Raw genomic sequence first — 19,019 nt, forward strand, 5'->3', positions numbered from 1 at the left:
GTGATGATAAGAATATTACTGATGATGATGGTAGTATTAATACTGTAACAAGGGTGATCATGATGATGATGATGAAAAATCCAACCAAGAATGATGATGATAATGATAAAAATCCTGTTAATAATGATGATGATGAACCTTCTCTTCATCCACTTACAACCCAACTACCCATCAGGTCGTTAAACAGCTGTGCTCATTACTTGGGAATTTGGAAACGACAGAGGTTACTGCCGCTATAACGACCCTTGTGACCACATGCAGGATTATACAGAAGAGCCAGGTGAGAGAGAGAGAATTGCATCTATACCTTGTTTACTTCAGGCTACTCTAAAGATGAGTGTGATGATGAAGATGATTTTATTATTATTATTATTATTCTGGTTTATTTTTTTTAATTATTTTTTATTTTCTTTATTTTTTCTCTTCTAGGGTATTCTTGATGGCGAAGATGAACGTGATGGACCCAAACTTCTCTCAACTGGGTCCCACGATTCCTCCCAGCCGGGCGAACTCAAGACACTCCTAGTCGATGCCCTCGGTCAACTTTCCGCTGCGGTCAACAACTTCCTCATCATGTACTCCAAGGCCTTCAGGGTTGACTTTACCGTTGAAGATAGTGCCGAGCTTACTAATGGTACGTCTGTCCATCGATCTATCCATCCATCCATGAAGTGCGTTTTACGCCAGGTACCTCTTTTTTGGATAAGGGCTATGGCGTTGCCCCTGGGTAGAGGACTTTGGTTTGGAGCGTGTAGCATTTTATGACCGGATGCCCTTCCTGATGTCTACCAATGACCCTTGGGTGGATTCGATCCTCCGACCCTTTGGTCAGAACGGAGCGCTCTAACCCACTGAGCCACGGCTGCTACCTACCCACTGAGATTACTGATAGCGTATTTGGAGATCATTTATTAATCGTTACTGGTCCATCCGTCAGTCCATCCATCCATCCACATACTTCAATATGTATTTGTTTGCTCTCATCTGAGAGAACTGTGCTGTTCCCACAATTAGAATACTACTGTACATTGTGGTTGCACAGAATTCATTGAGCTATAATTATGAGGTATAAATGAGTCTCCTTGGTTACTAGTCAGATCAGCTGTCCAGTCTGACTTTACTTAACTGACAGTGGTGTTTGTTTTCAGTTGATGGAAAAGGGCCACTCTCACAACATTAATATTATATTGTGGCAGCATAAATTTGATGAGCAGTAGTAATGAGATAGAAATGAGTCTCCAATCTGACTTCATGTATCTAAGCTGAAAGGGGTTAGGGATCTTTGTCAGGTGGGAAAGTTGATATGATGCTGATTAATTTTTATATTTTATATTACTGTATTATTATTATTGACTCTATCAAATACGTTTATTTGAAGCTACAGTATGTGGTGAAAGTTTTTGGCGTTTCAGATAGAGCCAGGATTCCTGGGGCTTGAATGATGAGTGAATGGAAGCGTGGCCCATTGAATTGGGCAAACTTGTGCTGTCTGGACATTGCTTCTTGTCACCCTGCTCTAGAGTGGGGAAGGAGGTGTGGTTAGATGGTGATGATGATGATTGTAATTATTACTGTAATATCATTTTTATTTTGCTGATCCACCAAAAAAGGAAGATGGTGGACTGCAAGAGAAGAGGAACTACTGTATAGCCCTCAGTCCACTGATTTCAAAATGAGATGAAGCCAGGGCGAAAACAACAACAATTGAACATCACTATTGGCAGCTAAGCCCCTACAGCAGATCTCTCATATTTTTATTTCAGAACCTCGTGACATTCGTGAAGTGCGTGACAAGATCTCGGTGAAGGTCCAGGGGCTTCACAGGCTCGAGCTAGAGTGGAAGTATGATGAGTATTTCGTGGAGGCCCAGCTGTTCCATGGATCACGCTGCATTGGCCAGCCAGTACACACACATACGAAGAAAGTGGTTGAAGATCCGAATTTTTACCCCAAAGTGACATTTAATCGATGGTAAGTGTGGATTGGAGAGCAAGAGAGAGAGAGAGAGACTTTGTTTTGTCTTTGTCAGTACTTTCTTGTCTGTCTTTCTTTCTTTCTTCTCTCCCTCTCCTTTCTTTCTTCTCTCAGTCCTCACCTATTTTCGTTTTCGTTTTTAAAGGCTCCAACATGCTTGCATGTGTCGGCCTTGGTCACCTAATGGCGGCTCTCCATGTTGCACGATCCATTGCAGCCTCCCTGTTCAGTCCCTTAACCCTAAGGTCACACTTAATGACCTCGTCCCATGTCTTTCTCGGTCTACCCCTCATAACCCCACCCCCAATATTAACACTTCTCACCTTCCTCACCCAACCATCATCCCCCATCCTCTCCACATGTCCAAACCACCTCAATCTACCTCTCCTCATCACAACACCAATACACTCCAGTCCCATCCTACCTCTCAACTCTTCCATTGTAAACCCAGCCCCTCCAGGCCTTGGATGCAGGGACGCACTGCACATCCACCTAATCATTGTCATTTCTGTACGTCTGAGCCGGCGAATGTCTTCCTCCTTCACTGCCCAGGTCTCACTGCCATACAGCATTACACTCCTAACACACGCTGCATACATGCTTTTCTCCCTATTTCTCTTTCCCCTCTCTCCTCTTATCTTCTACATTATAATTCATTAGGCAGTAAGTATTTTGTGAAGGTCCAGCTTTTCCATACACACCAAGAAAGTCATTAAGTCATTAAGGATCCAAATTTTTATCCAAAAGTCACATTTAATCATTAGTAAAGAACTCTCTCTCTCTCTCTCTCTCTCTCTCTCTCTCTCTCTCTCTCTCTCTCTCTCATCTATTCTGTACCTCCATCTCTCCTTTCCTCTTCAGAGGAATGAAAAACTCTTGGAAACCAATGCCAGGGGTAACATTATTGGAGCTCTACTGTTTTTGTTCTTATCTCAATAGTAAACATTTACAGGTAAGATCCAGCAGTACCTGTTAATATCGTTCTGAAGGAGTTATTCAGTTCATTCATTTTGTTTCATTTTTAAAGATTCCTACATGCTTGCATGGATCAGCCTTGGTCACCTAATGGAAGCCATTCACACTCCACAATCTTTAGCAGCCCCCTTATTCAATTTCTTATCCCTGAGAGTGCACCCTACATTTTTTTTTTTTTTTTTTTTTTTTTTTTTTTACTAGAATGTAGATCTTCAAATGTGGATGCTAGGAAACAGAAGACGAAAAACACCAGTGATCATTTATATGAATACTTTTTATTTCAGGCTGGATCTAGGAGCGCGTGTCAACACCCTACCAAAGGAGAGTCGTTTGGTGCTGACAGTATTTGGACTGAAGGTAGTGGAGGCGGAGAACAAAGTAGAACAGCCCCAGTATATCAGAGAAGAGCTGGGATGGGCAGCACTGCAGTGTTTCTCACATAGAGGGTGGGTTGTTAGCTGACCTGAACATGAACCCAATGGCCTGTAGGGTGATGTTCTCTCTCATGGGTGAATCCAGAGGTGTTGCCCATGCAGCCTGGGCAGCACCGCTTTACCACACTGAGGATTAGTTTACAGTACTTTAATGCAAAGACTGCATCTTTTACTGGCTGTCATGTTTTTATCTTCCATACAGATGCCGTGCAGATATTCCTGTTAACAAATATTATTGAGTTGCTTGAGAGAAAAAGAGATGCCAATCAGGGCTGGCATTAAAAAACCTACCCCCCCCAAAACAGCCTTTTTTGGGGGGAGGGGGAGTTAAATTTTGGTTCTTACACTTAATTTTTGCATAAAATGTAGCCCAGTGTTCCTGAGGTTAGGTTAGGTTAAGTTGGGTTAGGTTAGATTAAGTTAGGTTAGGTTAGGATAGGTTAGGGTAGTTAGGATGTAGAACTGGGGAACAGGACCTTGGCAACATAAATATGCCCCCTCTCTTTGCAGTCATAGGCATACATGCAGACAATACAGAAATTTTCCTAAAATCAAACTAATGTTGCTCCAGATACAGTATGGTATGGTAGTTATTTATTATTTCTAAATACCTTGCTTACCTGCCTTTTCCCTGTAATGAGCTTTCCTCTTGGGACACTTTTGGACGTGGGTTCTCGCTCATTCTGTTTTAGCACTTATTATTTGTTTGCAGTATTTGCAGGCTGTTTTCTGTTTATTATTTTCTAAAACATCAACTTCATCCCACTCAGTTGCCATTTTTCTTCTACAATAAGCAGGCATTTTGTTGCTGTGGTCTTCTCACTACCAAGGAAAAACTGAGACTGAGACAGTGAGTACTGAGTCAGCAGTAGTCAAGCCTCACCTGTCCATTCCCTGTATTAATAAGTGCAGTACAAGTTATCAAAGATTTGGTCCAACTGGACCAACCTGTATCAGCATGTCTAAAACATGTATCTGTCCTCCAGATAACACTCCAAAACTTTTATTTAGTTCTAAATTACCTTTTAATTGCTTATTTTAACTAACTTACATGTAAATATGAGGAATAATAATAAACCCCCCAAAAAAACAAAAATTATTTTTTTACTGTATATCCGAGCGAATTTGAAGGAGGGAGGAGGCGAGGTAGGCCTAGGAGAAGATGGAGAGATATGGTGGATGAGTGTGTGAGGAAGAGAGGTTTGGAAGTTGGTGAGGCTAGGGAACTGACAAGAGATCGAGCTGGCTGGGTGAATGTTGTGAGGAGAAGTGCATGATCAGGGATTTGGCACCCCTTATTAACGTGGCAGCGTCTGGATTGACTCAAGCAGATATGTTTATGTGAAGCTACAGAACGTGGTGAATGTTTTTGGCGTATCCAATAGAGCCAGGATTCCAGGGGCTTGAATGACAAGTGAATGGAAGCGTGGCCCATTGGATTGGGCAGATCTGGGCTGTCTGGATATTGCTACTCCTCACCCTGCCTTAGGGTGGGAAAGGATGTCCGGATGATGACGATGATGATCTTTTTTTTTTTTTTTTCCCAACCCTGTGCCAAACCCACATTACTCTAAGGCTGATAATTTTTTCTTTTTCTTTTTTTTGTTTTTAGGCACCTGGCCCAGGGAAGCAACCTACTAACACTGTGGCCCATGGCAAGTGATCGTCGACTGGGTCCGGCTCCTTATTCTTCTGACCATCCTCGTGTCCATGGATGCCCTGTTTTGTGTAAGTTTTAATATCATATCACAGAAGGCTTTGGTGCACCTCATTGTTACCATTTTTTCAGTCTTGTACCCTATATCATTTTTACTCTACTTGGCCTCAAATTGCCATCCCTCCATCATGCATGTAGTCTTATAACAATATATGAACACTGGAATATGATGCTAGTCACAAAGTGGTGCTATGGAAAGTACGTAGAGTAGTCGCCTTTTTATCCTGTTCCGCTGAGCTGCATGAAATAAGTTGCAAAAGGATGAAAATATGTACCAATCCAGTGGGAAAAGAGTAGAGTATATTCCTTGTACAGTGACATCTCCATACATGTAGGCTGGGTTAAGAGTTTATCATGACTGTAGACATAGGTTTAATAATCCCTTCACTGGGACCGAGCAGTCCTCCACGTCACCACTATCCATATTGAATACATGTCATGGCTGTCTCATACAGGACTGGTGTGTTGGTATTAGCAGGGGTTTTAATTATGTTGGTGGGCCTTATGGTAGATCAGTAAAGAGTGCTTCAACAAAATTCAAATCTTTTAAATTGTTCCCAGCCCCAGGTGGGATTTGAACCCACATCCACTGGGACATTAAACCACCTCACCACCAACTTAGCTACCACGTACCCCCTTGGGTACTGCATACATCAAGGCCATGCATACAGATCCCTGTAACCAAGCATAAAAATATAGTATTTTGACCAACCTTTCAACCTTACTTCACCTTGCCTACGAAAACCCTCTATACCCCATCTAGGTTATAGATAAGTTTCTTGTGGGCACAGCCTTGTCATGTTTCAGCAGTAGTAATAGCAGAGTAATCCCGGTCTGTCTGGCCAAGTAGATCCATAAACGGCAGGCAAGCAACTGCCCCTGCAGGGCTGTCCTATGCTATGAACTGACATTCCCTCACAGTGGACAGTGCCTCACCACAGCGAATCATGGGGAAGAGAGGAGGTTTGGTTCATGGATATATAATGCATTTGTTTGTCTCACCCAGTTAACAGGGGCACCATAGTAGGCTTCATATCACTCTGTTTTTGGTTATATGGGTATCACCTAGTATTGTAAATGGTTTCCTGGATTAGAGGAATCTGCAGTATTAGGCTTGTCTGTCAATGTAGAGTCACCATAGGAAGAAGTAGGCAGCTCTTCGTCAAATGAGTGATTGATGGTCACCACCTGCTATTATCATATTTCAGTGATGGAGCTGAAAGACTTTTTTAAGAGATAGGTAGGTAGATTGGCAGATAGCTCAGTTATAATAGCATATATATTTTCCATTTCCATTCCAGCGGTGGAGCTCAAAGACTTCGGAGGTGAGGTAGTATTTCCTGAGATCATCCCCAACGAACCCAAAAAACTGGAGTTCTCATCCCTAGACATCAACACCCAACAACAGCTCTTGGATATCATAGAGAGAGACATCTTTAACTTCAACAAGTATGTATTTATTGTTTTTTTTTTTAATCTGTCTGTTTACCTCTGTTTATCTGTCTTAATCTCTATACAGTAGTCCCTGAAATAACCAGACGCCCAGTTCCCGGACACCCCAATTTCTGGACATACTGGATGTGGGCCTTTGGAATGCAAAGGAAAAAAAAAAAAAAAAGAGAGAGAGAGAGAGAGAGAGAATTTTTTCCCACCTGTAATTTGAAATTGGCACACAGCGCCAAACAGCTGTGTTAACGCATGACCGCTGGCCCCCTCCCATTCCTCCCCCCTCCCCAGTTACCGCCTGACTACCATCGTGAGTAGATGCTCATCGCGATGGATGCCGCATGTGCTCGTTTTTGTGAATAAACAGTGAATAAACCGCAATACCTCGCCACTAGACCACATGGGAATTTACGGTGTTGTGCAGTGTTAAGAAATTAGAATTTAGAGTGCAAAGGGTTAAGTGTGGAGTGCAAACTGGCGGTTGAAACTGGCGTGGTACAATTAAGAACAGAATGTGCTGTGTTAAACAATTATAACTCACAGTGCAAAGAATTAAGTGCAGCACAACACTGGATTACTATACGTGCTTCAAGAGCATTTTCACCACTGCCAGAGCCTTAGAGGAGGCGGCCACAGACGTGCTGTGAGTACCCTGTACACTGCTAAATATTTTCCATACTCACTTCTAATTCCTTATTCTTTGGTTCCTTTTCACTTATTTCATGCTTTATGTCTATTATTGGTGTGAATAGGGCCTTAAATAGGTGCTATGCATGTCCGGTAGGGAGTTATTTAGGTGGCTTTCAAAGTTAGGCTGGGTTAGGGTCCATAAATACTAATTAAGGAGGCAAGGGCCCAATACCCAGAGAAAACCAATTCCCAGACATGCCTTTGGCTCTATTACATCGTATATTGGAGGGATTACTGTATATATATATATATATATATATATATATATACACACACACACACACACACACATTGGTGTGTGGGAGAGATGTAAAGGATTTGATAAGACTGGAGAATTAAAAAAGATAAAGCTGGTTGGATGAATTTTGTCCAGAGGAGTGTATGAAAAAGGTTTTCCATTTTTCCATTTTTTTTCCTCCCCTTAATTGGATTGACTCTGACAGGTAATTATGGAGCTTTATGTGGAAAATGTGCCAGTGTGATGGAACCAGGATTCTAGGGGCTTTAATGGTGACTGAATGGGTGTGTGGCCTACCTAACTGATTAGTTCTCTCACTGTCATGTTTTTTCCTATTCCTTGCATTCTGAACCCTATCACACCCCAGTTGTGGGTGGGGAAAGAGGTGAGATGATGATGATGATAACAGCAATAATAATAATGATAATAATAATAATAATAATAATAATGATAATGATAATAAATGCTTTATTCAGGGGTTCAGTAGAGGAGCGAGAAATCCTGTGGGAAAAGCGGCACTACTTACATGATGAACCCTTTGCACTGGCCAAGGTCCTACTGGCGGCACACTCATGGGATGTGTCATGTCTACCAGACCTACACTCACTGGTCAAAAACTGGGCACCACCTTCACCTGCTGATGCCTTACACCTGCTGCTTCCTTGGTGAGCTGGCAACCTGTTATTTATTTATTTTTTATGTGTCTGACTTTGGGCATAGGCATCACAGCCAGGTAGAAAGGTGGTCTGCTCTCCCAGTGGGCATGGATTCAAATCTCGTCTGGGGCAGGGAATATTTTAAGGATTTGAATTTCATTAAAGCAGACTTGATTGATGTATGATATGACCCACCATGTCATAAAAGCACCCCCAATAATACAAATACACCAGTCCTGTATGAGACAGCAGCTGCATGTATTCAATATGGACAGTGGGTGTTAGCACCAATGTAGTGACATGGGGAAGTGTATGGTGTGTAGGGAATGGGCTGTTAAGCCTACGGTATGTCCAGAGTTGGATGCATTAAAAAAAATACATACAGTAACGCAATACTGTACTCATATCTAAATGCAGGAACCCTTACAAATTTATTCGCAATCATCCATCATGATGGACTGACAACAAACGATCGCGATGCAAGCCTTGCAGTCAGCAAACATTGTTTGAGTTTTATGCCATGACCCCTTTTTTTGGTAAGAGCTAAGGTGTTGCCTCTGGGAAGAGGATTGGTTTTGGAGTGTGTAGCGCTTTATGACCAGATGCCTTTCCTGATGTCTACCAGTGACCCTTGGGCCATTGGTAGACATCAGATAAATGAGAGCACTGTAAAGGATAGTGATATCGGTTAAGCAAATTATCAGATAGTGAGCCTTGTATAATGGGGAATACTTGTAGTAGTAGAGGTACTGTAAAATGGAATTATTTAGTGATGATATTTTGCTTCTCACAGTTTTGCAGACAGTGTAGTTCGGGCACGTGCAGTTGAGTGGATCCGCAGCCTGGGATCGGATGAGCTGATATCCTTTCTGCCCCAGCTGGTTCAGGCGGTGAAACATGAAGCGTGGGATGTTTCACCCACGGCGGAACTGTTGTTGGAGCGTGCCCTGACATCACCTCGCCTTGCACACCACCTGTACTGGCTCCTTAACCAGTGTCTTCCCCTCCAGGTTTGTTCTCCCTCGTAGTTGTTGTAATAGTAGTAGTTGTTCCTTAGGCAGTCTGGCCGAACAGCCCCGAGTCCCTTAGGAAGGCCATGGCCGAGGCCGGGCTTTCCCACAGAGCTCTCAAAGAGTGTATGTTGTGTTGTTGGCGTAGGTGATTGTGTGTAATGCAGTCTTCCATAATGTGCTTAATAGTATGGGGTGCTGTGTTGCATCCTGGAGAGGCATCAGTGACGGAGTCATTCAGCCTCTTTTGGTAGCTTAAGAGGGCTGGATGGTGTCCACATCTCAGCCTGGCCAGGTGGACCCTGTCCTCATGAGGGAGATAGGATTCAGAAGGGTGGATGTCAGGAGGCCCTGCATGCAGCTGTATGTTGTCTTTAAGTGACTGAATGGAGCGGCAAGTGATCTGAGTGTGGATATGCTTCTGGAAGCTGGTCTGAGGTGGGTGAGGGGGGAGAGATGACAGTATTTGTGTATGGTATCGTGTGCTGGGTGTTGTTTTTATGTTCCTTGATGTGGGTGGATGTGCTGCCATATAATATAGTGGATGTTGCGGGTTAGTGGAGGCTGCAGCAAGAAACTGGGTGCCTCTCAAGTCTAGGTAATCCTTGACTTTGAGGACTTTGGTTTCTTGATGTAGGTGATCTGTGGGTGTAGTAGCTGTGCAACATGTGATTATTTTTAGGGCCTTGTTCTGTATGGTCTGTAGAGTGTTGTAGTGTATTTTGGCGAGGTTAGGAGCCCAGGCAGGGCTTGCATAATTCATCACTGAACGTATGTATTGTTTGTATACTGTGGTGGTGGTTTCTTTGTTGTGCCCGAATGTTGTATGGGCAAGTGACCTCAGGGCATTGAGTCTTGGTGTTATTTTATTTTTAATGTTTACGATGTGTTGTTTAAATGACACTGATGTATTGTATGTTACACCAAGGATTTTGTGTGTGTGTGTGTGTGTGTGTGTGTGTGTGTGTGTGTGGTAGGGGAGTGTTGTTTATGGTGAGGTGTGGGATGTGACTGTATTCTGCTGTCCAGTTTGTGAGAAGGGTCACTGTAGATTTGGCTGGGGTCGTTTTGAGCCTGTTTGTGGTGAACTGTCCGAGTAGTGTGTTGAGGTAAGGTTGGATGATGTGTGCAGCTGTGTTTGCATTTTGGTGCATATATGTAAGTGTTATATCATCTGCATAGGAAGCTATGTGTATCCGTGGTGTGTGGGGTGTGGGTATGTCATGCATGTATAGGTAGAGACAACACAGATCCTTGGGGGATGCCATTTGTGAAGTTTCTGATGTTAGAAGACTGGCAAATGTTACATGTGCACATCTGCCTGCTAAGTAGTTTGCCAGCCATCTTTTTGTGTTATTGTGCATATTTGTGTTGAGTATTTTGTTTGTGAGGTTGTGGCAGGGGATGGCATCAAAAGCTTTGCTGATGTTTAGTGTGATTAGGAGTGTTCTGTGTGGTGGCCTAGCTATATTCATGCCATCAAAACTCTCTATGTAAAGTCTGTAAGAAGGGTGTTTGTGGAGTGTAGTGGCCTAAAGCTATGTTGTGATTGGGCTAGGGGAATGTGATGTGTCGTGGGGTCTTTGTTGGGCTTAGGGATAGTGATGATAATGCCATGCTTCCAGATGTTGGGTATTATGTTGTGTGAGTAGCTGTAGTTTGATATGTTGGTGAATGCTTGTATGCCTTGTGGTCCAAGGTGTTTAAGGTTAATATTGCTTATGTTGTCTGGTCCACAGGCAGATGAGTGCTGAAGGTTGTTAATGATGTGCTTCATCTGGTTGTAAGTGAAAGGTGCGTAGTCTGGGTCTGTGGGGAGCTGTCTCTTACGTCGGATGATATGTCAATCTTCGGGATAGGGGTTTTGATGGCTGACTTGTGAAAAGTGATTGATGAGAGTGTTTGCTTGTTGTTTTTTTGAGGGTATGGTGTCTGTTGTTGTGATAACAGCGTGTGATTGTGTGGTGTTGCTGTTGGAAAGTGTGATGCTGTTTAGTGTTTTGTACTGGAGAGTTTTTTTTTTTTTTTTTTTTTTTTTTTTATGTGTCCGACTCTGGGCAAAGGCTTCAGGGCCTATATCTCGGGGGCAGTAGCCTATCCCAAGGCCCAGTAGTCCTCCTACACCTCCACATGTCACCACTTCGGCGCTAACACCCACCGTCCATATTGAATACATGCTAGGGCTGTCTCATACAGGACTGGTGTATTGGTATTAGCGGGGGTACTTTTATGACATGTCGGCGGGTCATCTGGTAGATCAGGAAAGTCTGCTTCTATGAAATTCAAATCCTTAAACTGTTCCCTGCCCCAGCCGGGATTCGAACCTGGGTCCATCAGGACTGCAGGTCGCCTCTCTACCGATTCAGCCACCGCCTGGAGAGTTTGCTGATGTTTGTTTTGTGGTCAAATGTTTGGAGGTAATTTTTCCAGTTTAGTGTTTGCTGTTTTGATATTTTATTGTTTATCTGAGTGTTGAATTCTTGTATTTGCTGTACGGTGTCTTGTGTATGGGGTGTTGGGAAGTGTCGCAGTGTGTTCCGTTGTCTGATGAGGCCTTGAATTTCTGGTGTGAAGTTGGGGTTGTGTCGTCTTTCTGTTGCCTCTAGGGATGTGTCTTTTGTCTGTGCTTTGTATAATTGTATTGAAAGTGTGCACAGCGGTGTTGATGTTTGTGATGGGTGTACTGTTTAGTGTTTCGAAATGTTGTTCTGTTTCAGTTACAAAGGCCTCCCAGTTGGCTCGCTTATATTCAGTGTATATGTGTTTGTGGCCAGCTGGGGTGATTCTGGTTTTGGTAGTGATGATGATTGGGAGGTGATCAGAACCTGGGGTTTTGACCACTCTTCAGGATGTAGTCGGGGTGAGGTTTGGGGAGCAGAAGGTGATGTCTGGGGATGATGGGAGGAAGAGGGCTTGGTGTGGGATATGGGTATGTTGGTCTAGATTGTTCAGTATGAAAAGATGATCTGGCTCATGTGCATGTGAACCCAGAGGACTTGAGGCTGATGTTGCCCTTCAGCTGCAGTCTATGAACCTTCTTTCAGGGGAGTAGGGGGGGAGTTGAGATTGATGTATATTATTAGGCAGAAGCTGCACAGTATAATTGTTGGCATCATGTGAAGGTGCGCTGTACCCACAGTATACAATCCTTGTTCGCCATTTCAGACCAACATGGGTGGAGAGCGTGAGGTGGTGAGTGATGCACGGTATCGTCGTCGTCTCAACCTGGTGACTCGCGCCCTCATGGCCATCTGTGGAAAGAACATGGAGAACAGATTGCTTACTCAGGAGGCTGTGCTGAGGGTGAGTAATGCTGTCTTTTGTGTTAAACTTTGGTGCCTGGTGGTCTAGTAGGTTAAACTTTGGTGCCTGGTGGTCTAGTAGGTTAAGGCATTCCAACAAGACGGGGCCTGCAGGGGTTTATATCCAAGGGTTGGATGAGGTTCACATAGTGCCACTCAGGCTTTGCCTTAAATGTCAGGACTGAGTAGCCTAACCCTGGGTCCCAGTGCTCCTGATGGGGCAGCAAAGGATTGCATGGATGATAGTTTGTACTGTACAAGGGTATAATATTAATTATATCAGTGTTAATGATACTGAGGATGATACATTAATATTATTTTTATTTTTTTTTTTTTCCAGAGCTTATATGCAACAGCCATGAGCATCAAAGACACTCGGGACAACCAGCGTATGAACATACTGAACAGAGACCTGGCAAACATACACTTTAGTCTGGAGGTTGGTTTATCTGTCTGTCTTCCTATCAGTGTTATAGAATACTAATAAATCAGTGTACATTTGTGGAAAAAAATTTACATATTTCATGAATTGAGCATTCATTGTCATAAAAATCAGTACAATTTTGCAACATGTATATGGGGTCAAGAATCTGACAGTGAATGACACTGATGCTATTTCATGTAGGATTTTATAAATCAGAATAATGAAGCAACACTATGCTAAACTGTGTGTAAACATTCAACTCATGTAAAAAATTTTTTATATAAAATAAAATTACTGACTGACTGACTATCTGTCTGTCTGTGTGTCTGTCCATATATCTTTCTTTCTCTTCCTCCGATTAGTTTGATATAGGAAGAGTTCTTTTGTATAGCGTTTTTTATTCAATATTGTCCCTGGAATAACATCCCGAAGTTTAAAAAAAAAAAAAACTTGCAGGATATACCATGTATGTAGGTGACGAAATGTGAATTCAACCCAGAATTCCCTGGGCTTCAATGATTGTGAGGACCATTTCACTTTGCACTTTTTCCTTCATTTGTGGATCCTACCTCACCTCATCTTTAGGTGGGAAAAAGGTTATGATGATAATGGTGGTGGTGATGATAATGATGATGATGATGATTATACTGTATACTGTTTTTATGTTACAGGCCAGTCCCACCTCCTTGCCCCTCTCCCCCTCAATGGAAGTAGCTGGAGTTGATGTCAAGAATTGTTCGTACTTCAACTCCTTCACAGTTCCACTCAAGTTGGCCTTCCTCTCCTCGGAAAAGGGTACTGATCCACTCCATGCCATTTTCAAGGTGAGCAGATGGATGCACTGGTTGTTCATTTATTAGGATTCCAGGGGCTTGAATAGTGAATGAGAGTTTGTCCCATTCAGTTGGTCAGACTTTTAGCTAGTTTCTCACTTTTTTTTTCCTCGCTTCATCCCTAATGATGATGATAATCCCATTTTTTGGTTACCATCTCATCCTTTTTTTTCTGCCTTTCTGGATACGACTTCACCCCACATTAGGGTGAGAAGAGAGGTTTGGATAATGATGATGATGATGAGATTAGGAACTGATTCAGTGTTAATACAATAATCTCTGCCAGGTTGGAGATGACCTGCGCCAGGACATGCTGGTGATTCAGATGATTCGCCTCATGGACAAACTGTGGATCAAGGAGGGACTCGACCTTAAAGTGGTGACATTCAGTGTGGTGCCCACAGGGGATAAAATCGGTGAGTGGATTTGTTGTTGTTATTGATGGTGGTGGTGGTGGTGTTGACAACAATGAGAAAGACGATGTTGTTGCAGTTGTTGATGTTTTTGTCGTTGTTTTTTTTGATGATGTTGATATTGATGGTGTTCTTGATGTTGTGATGTGGGACTCACATAAATGTGAACTCTGTGGACTGCAGGCTCAAGTTGAACTCTTCACCATCCTCCTTTCAGGGGGTAAGGCCAGAAATTAGGGACAATTGTATAACTGGACAAAGGAGCCACTTGGTTACATTGGTTCCACCACAAACATGGTGTCCCTCTCCACTGGTTCATGCAGGTGTTATACATGCTGATCCATATTATAATGTAACCCTTTATTTCCACTTCACTAGTGGTAGGTGGTGGCGACCATCATCCACTCACTTGATGTAGTGCTGCCTACTTCTTCCTTAGTCTTTATCATTCTTTTTCTGTGCCTGCCCTCCTCTTTTCTTATTTCTCCCATCTTTCCTATCACTTCTTATTGCTTTTCTTTCCTTTACAGGTGGCTTTACATTGAGTGACAAGCCAAATGGTTTCCTGTAAGCCAAGAAATCATTTACAACGCCGGGTGGTAACCATATAACGAAACCATACGTGCTCCCTACATGTCAACAAGTGGGTTGGTGGAGGGTTAGTGCCCCTCTCCATAAAACAAGTACCTCAAAGTCAAACGGCCACCCCTTACGGGATTATGGCGTCTGGCAATAGATAGATAGATAGACCAGGCAATATCTCATGTGTTGTGGGAACAGGTTAGTCAGTGTTATCGGTATCTACCCTGCACGAGTTATTCATTTTCTGCTCCCACTGCCACAACTATGTCCACACTAACCAACTGAGCTCTTCCCACAACACTTAAAATACTGCCACGTGAGTTCTAGTGGAGTGGTATTTTGAGCCACCTAGAGTATGGATGCTGACAAACACATATACAAAACAAGTACAGTCAAAGTCACAAGTATCTTCCCACTCCTGTTTGAAGAAAATTTACAACTGATGAAAAAATCCTATCTCGGTTAATTCATATCTCAGATCGTTTGACTTTTCCATCGTGTATTCCTCAAACCTAGAAAAGAGACTTGTTTCTCTGAATGTACATAATCAGCCAATATTGTTTTGCCTTGTCACATTCAGTGCTAAGAGTACGATTGGCCAGCATAGGGAAAGGTTGGTGCTGGACAGGGATGCCTTCATGGGGTGGCAGAATGTGCAAATATCCCTCAGCTCCCTTCCTGTCCCTTGAGAGGAGGATGGTGGACTGTAGGAAAATGGCATCTTTGGTAAGCAACCCTCTGGGTTCATGCACAGGTGAGCCTAGAGCTGCAACTACAGAATAGTCTGTTTACTGCTTCCTTTCAATAAAGAAAGAAAAAAATCTGGAGACACTATGTAAAATCCAGACTAAGTATGGAATAATGAGATTATTATTGTTATTATTATTATTATTATTATTATTATTATTATTATTTTTATTATTATTATTATTATAATTATATTAGTGGTAGGTGGGGCACTCACCATCCACCCACTCAATGTAGTGCTGCTTTGGATGTCTGCCCTTTCCTTCCTTCCTTCCTCTTCTGTCTTTCTTTCCTTCATTCATTCCTCTCCCTTCTCCCCATGGGCAACTTTGCATTTTAACTTCTTTCTTTCTTTCCTTCATTCTTTCCTCTTCCTTCTGCTTATGGGTGACTCTGCACTGGGTGGTAACCTTATTCTGTAACCAAATTGTGGTGCTTAGTGGTTTAGTGGGTAATTAAGGTGCGTCAGTTGGATTGAGTCTGTGTAGGTTTATATCCAAGGGATGGTTGGAGTTTATTGCTCACATAAGGCCACTCAGGGATGAGTGAGGCTGGTCACTCTCATCTTAAATGTCAGGACCAACTTGCCTAGTCCTGGGCTCCTATGCTCCTCATGGGGTGACAGGATTGGATAACGGATGGATGGATGGGTAATCTGTCTATCTATCTATCTATTGTCAGACACCATAATCCCATAAGGGGTGGCCATTTGACTTTGAGTTATTTGTTTTACAGGGAGGGGCACTAACCCTCCACCAACCCACTTGTTGACACGTAAGGAACACGTATGGTTTGGTTATATGGTTACCACCCAGCATTATAAATGATTTCTTGGCTTACAGGAAACCGTTTGGCTTGTCACTCAATGTAAAGCCACCTGTAAAGGAAAGAAAACCAATAAGAAGTGACAGGAAAGATGGGAGAAATAGGAAGAGAGGAGGGCAGGCACAGAAAAAGAATGGTAAAGGCTAAGGAAGAAGTAGGGAGCATTACATCAAGTGAGTGGATGATGGTCGCCATGTATAATAACAATAATAATCATCAATGATGATGATGATGTTTTCCCCCACAGGCATTATCGAGCTAGTCAAGGATGCTGAGACGCTACGTAAGATCCAGACCGAGTATGGGATAACAGGGTCATTCCAGGACCGTCCCATCGCTGAGTGGCTGGCAAAGCAGAACCCTTCACAGTTAGAATACCAAAGAGCCGTGGATAACTTTACTGGTGAGTGGCATGTTGTATCCATCTGTTTGTCTGTCTGTCTATCTGTCTATATCTACCAGTATTGTCATTCGTTTTATCTGTCTATCTACCTGTGTGTAAAATGAGGTGAGGTTAGTCACCGCCCTGATAAATATGATTATATATGAGTGTGTTGTCCCAGATGATTGGCTCAAGAGTGTACAGTAATTGTAAATGTGTACAAAGGGAAGAGTGATGCCCTGGAAGGAGGAAATTATAGAGGTATAAAGCTTTTCGATCAGATAATGAAGGTAATGGAGAGAGTTCTAGAAGGTATGATTAGAGAAAGAGTGAATGTTGATAAGATGCAGTTTGGGTTTATACCAGGCAGGGGGACCACTGATGCTGTATTCATTGTTCGACAGCGTCAGGAAAAATATATTGGTAGGAGAAGGGATCTTTATTTTGTTTTTGTTGATTTGGAAAAGGCCTTTGACAGAGTCCCTAGAAAGGTGGTGAAGTGGGCAATGAGAAAGCTTGGCTTGGAGGAGTGGCTGGTTAGGGTGGTTATGGTCATGTATGTGGGTTCTCGCACCCAAGCAAGAGTGAATGGAGATTTGAGTGATGAGTTTTCTGTGAATGTTGGTGTGCATCAGGGGTCAGTTTTGAGTCCCATGTTGTTTATCATGGTACTTGAAGCCCTCTCACGTGACTTCAGAAATGGACTCCCGTGGGAGATGTTGTATACTGATAATGTGGTGTTGATTGCAGAGAATGAAAGGGAGGTGGAGGAAAGATTTAGGAAATGAAGAGATGGTATGGGGCACAAGGGCTTAAGGGTAAATGCAGGTAAAACAAAAGTGATGATATCAAGGGTTGGTGGCGGAAGTGGCAGCCTGGGAACCGCAATGTCCTGTACCCTCTAGCACAGGCCCGAGCCCCATCTCGCCCTGGACCCATGATCTATGCCGGCATAACCCCCGCCACGCCTCCCCCCAGAAGTCCACCACTAGGTAGCGGGGGCAAAGTTTTCTGGCCACATGCCCTTGCTGGCGCCAACCCCTGTAACGTAGTGGGATACGTTGTGTGAAATGTAAAGTGCATGTGGTGTAGTGCATAGATAGTTAGAGGAAATGTTTGGGAGAGTATGCAGGTCTACTCTCCATGTTACTGTCACACTGAAAAGGTCAGCAAAGGGGATGGTTAGATAGCTTGTGAAACAGGAGCTCCAGCTCTCCCTATCACCAGCATTCTCATTCCCCTCGGGAGTACTACCCTGTTTGGCCCGTGCTACGGCCTCCTCCTATACATATATATATATATATATATATATATATAATCTGTATCTCTCCATCTGTCTATCTATATAAGTATCTATGTCCATCTGTCTTCCTACATATATGATGATGATGATGATAACTTTCATCCCCAGCTTCCTGTGCGGGTTACTGTGTGGCCACATACATCCTTGGCATCTGCGACCGCCACAATGACAACATTATGCTCAAAACATCTGGCCACCTCTTCCATATAGACTTTGGAAAGTTCCTCGGGGATGCTCAGAAGTTCGGGAGCTTCAAGAGGGATCGTACGCCGTTCGTACTTACTTCAGACATGGCATATGTAATCAACGGAGGGGAGAAGCCTTCTGATAAGTTCCAGGGATTTGTGGATCTTTGTTGCCGAGCATTTAACATCATCAGACGCAATGGGCAACTCATTCTTTATCTTTTTGCTTTGGTAAGTATATTTGAGCTGGGGGGAGGACAACCTTATGACAGAGGACAAGGTTACATACAGATAATTTGTTTGTAGTCTCCCAGTCCAGGATTAGTATGTCTTGCTATAGGCATGTAAGAGTTTGAAAAGCAAAAATGTAACCAATTATAAGTTGGGATGATAACTTTCTTTCCACTGCACAGATGGCATCTTCAGGGATTCCTGGAGTGACATGGGATGCGGTGACCTATGTAGAGAGGGCACTGCTGCAAGATAGAACCAACGCTGAGGCCGGTGCAATGTTTTCACGTATGATACAGGAATCCCTCAAGTCTTGGTTTACACAGGTGAGTTTTTTTTTAATTTATTTATTTATTTTTTTTTACTGTGTGAGTTGGAGCCAGGATTTCAGAGGCTTGGATGACTGCATGTATATGTGTGTGTGTATATACATGTGTGCGTGCACACGTGTGTGCAATTTGGTATATGTAGAGAGGGCAGTGGTGTGGAACAGGACCAACACTGAGGCTGGCTCAATGTTCTCACACATGATACAGGAATCACCCAAGTCTTGGTTCACACAGGTAAGAAATCATTAACTGCAATGGGAGTGAGGTGCTGGAGAGGGATACCTTTATGTGGTAGCACCAGTATAACTAGGCATCTCTACCAC

The 19,019-nt window shown here is 43.1% G+C and overlaps 2 protein-coding genes across 2 annotated transcripts in view; both read left to right on the forward strand.

Moving 5' to 3' along the window:
- The window catches only part of LOC145391250 (HMG box-containing protein 4), a 186,101-nt gene that overhangs the window by 79,401 nt on the left and 87,681 nt on the right, over positions 1 to 19,019 (forward strand). The window lies entirely within an intron of this gene.
- Pi3K68D (phosphatidylinositol-4-phosphate 3-kinase catalytic subunit Pi3K68D) overlaps positions 1 to 19,019 on the forward strand; it is a 40,244-nt gene that overhangs the window by 15,923 nt on the left and 5,302 nt on the right. Inside the window, exons 9-23 of the mRNA XM_080265843.1 lie at positions 176 to 280; positions 430 to 634; positions 1,764 to 1,971; positions 3,234 to 3,395; positions 4,996 to 5,111; positions 6,402 to 6,549; positions 7,951 to 8,139; positions 8,924 to 9,140; positions 12,306 to 12,443; positions 12,783 to 12,881; positions 13,538 to 13,690; positions 13,986 to 14,115; positions 16,514 to 16,669; positions 18,060 to 18,367; positions 18,550 to 18,693. Coding sequence (XP_080121969.1) covers positions 176 to 280; positions 430 to 634; positions 1,764 to 1,971; positions 3,234 to 3,395; positions 4,996 to 5,111; positions 6,402 to 6,549; positions 7,951 to 8,139; positions 8,924 to 9,140; positions 12,306 to 12,443; positions 12,783 to 12,881; positions 13,538 to 13,690; positions 13,986 to 14,115; positions 16,514 to 16,669; positions 18,060 to 18,367; positions 18,550 to 18,693 — 2,478 coding nt within the window. The remainder of the gene's footprint in view (positions 1 to 175; positions 281 to 429; positions 635 to 1,763; positions 1,972 to 3,233; positions 3,396 to 4,995; positions 5,112 to 6,401; positions 6,550 to 7,950; positions 8,140 to 8,923; positions 9,141 to 12,305; positions 12,444 to 12,782; positions 12,882 to 13,537; positions 13,691 to 13,985; positions 14,116 to 16,513; positions 16,670 to 18,059; positions 18,368 to 18,549; positions 18,694 to 19,019) is intronic.

The sequence above is a fragment of the Coenobita brevimanus genome, chromosome 17 (assembly GCF_032717465.1).
Source record: "Coenobita brevimanus isolate Jiangsu-jjx chromosome 17, ASM3271746v2, whole genome shotgun sequence".
In the NCBI taxonomy this organism is placed as follows: Eukaryota; Metazoa; Arthropoda; class Malacostraca; order Decapoda; family Coenobitidae; genus Coenobita; species Coenobita brevimanus.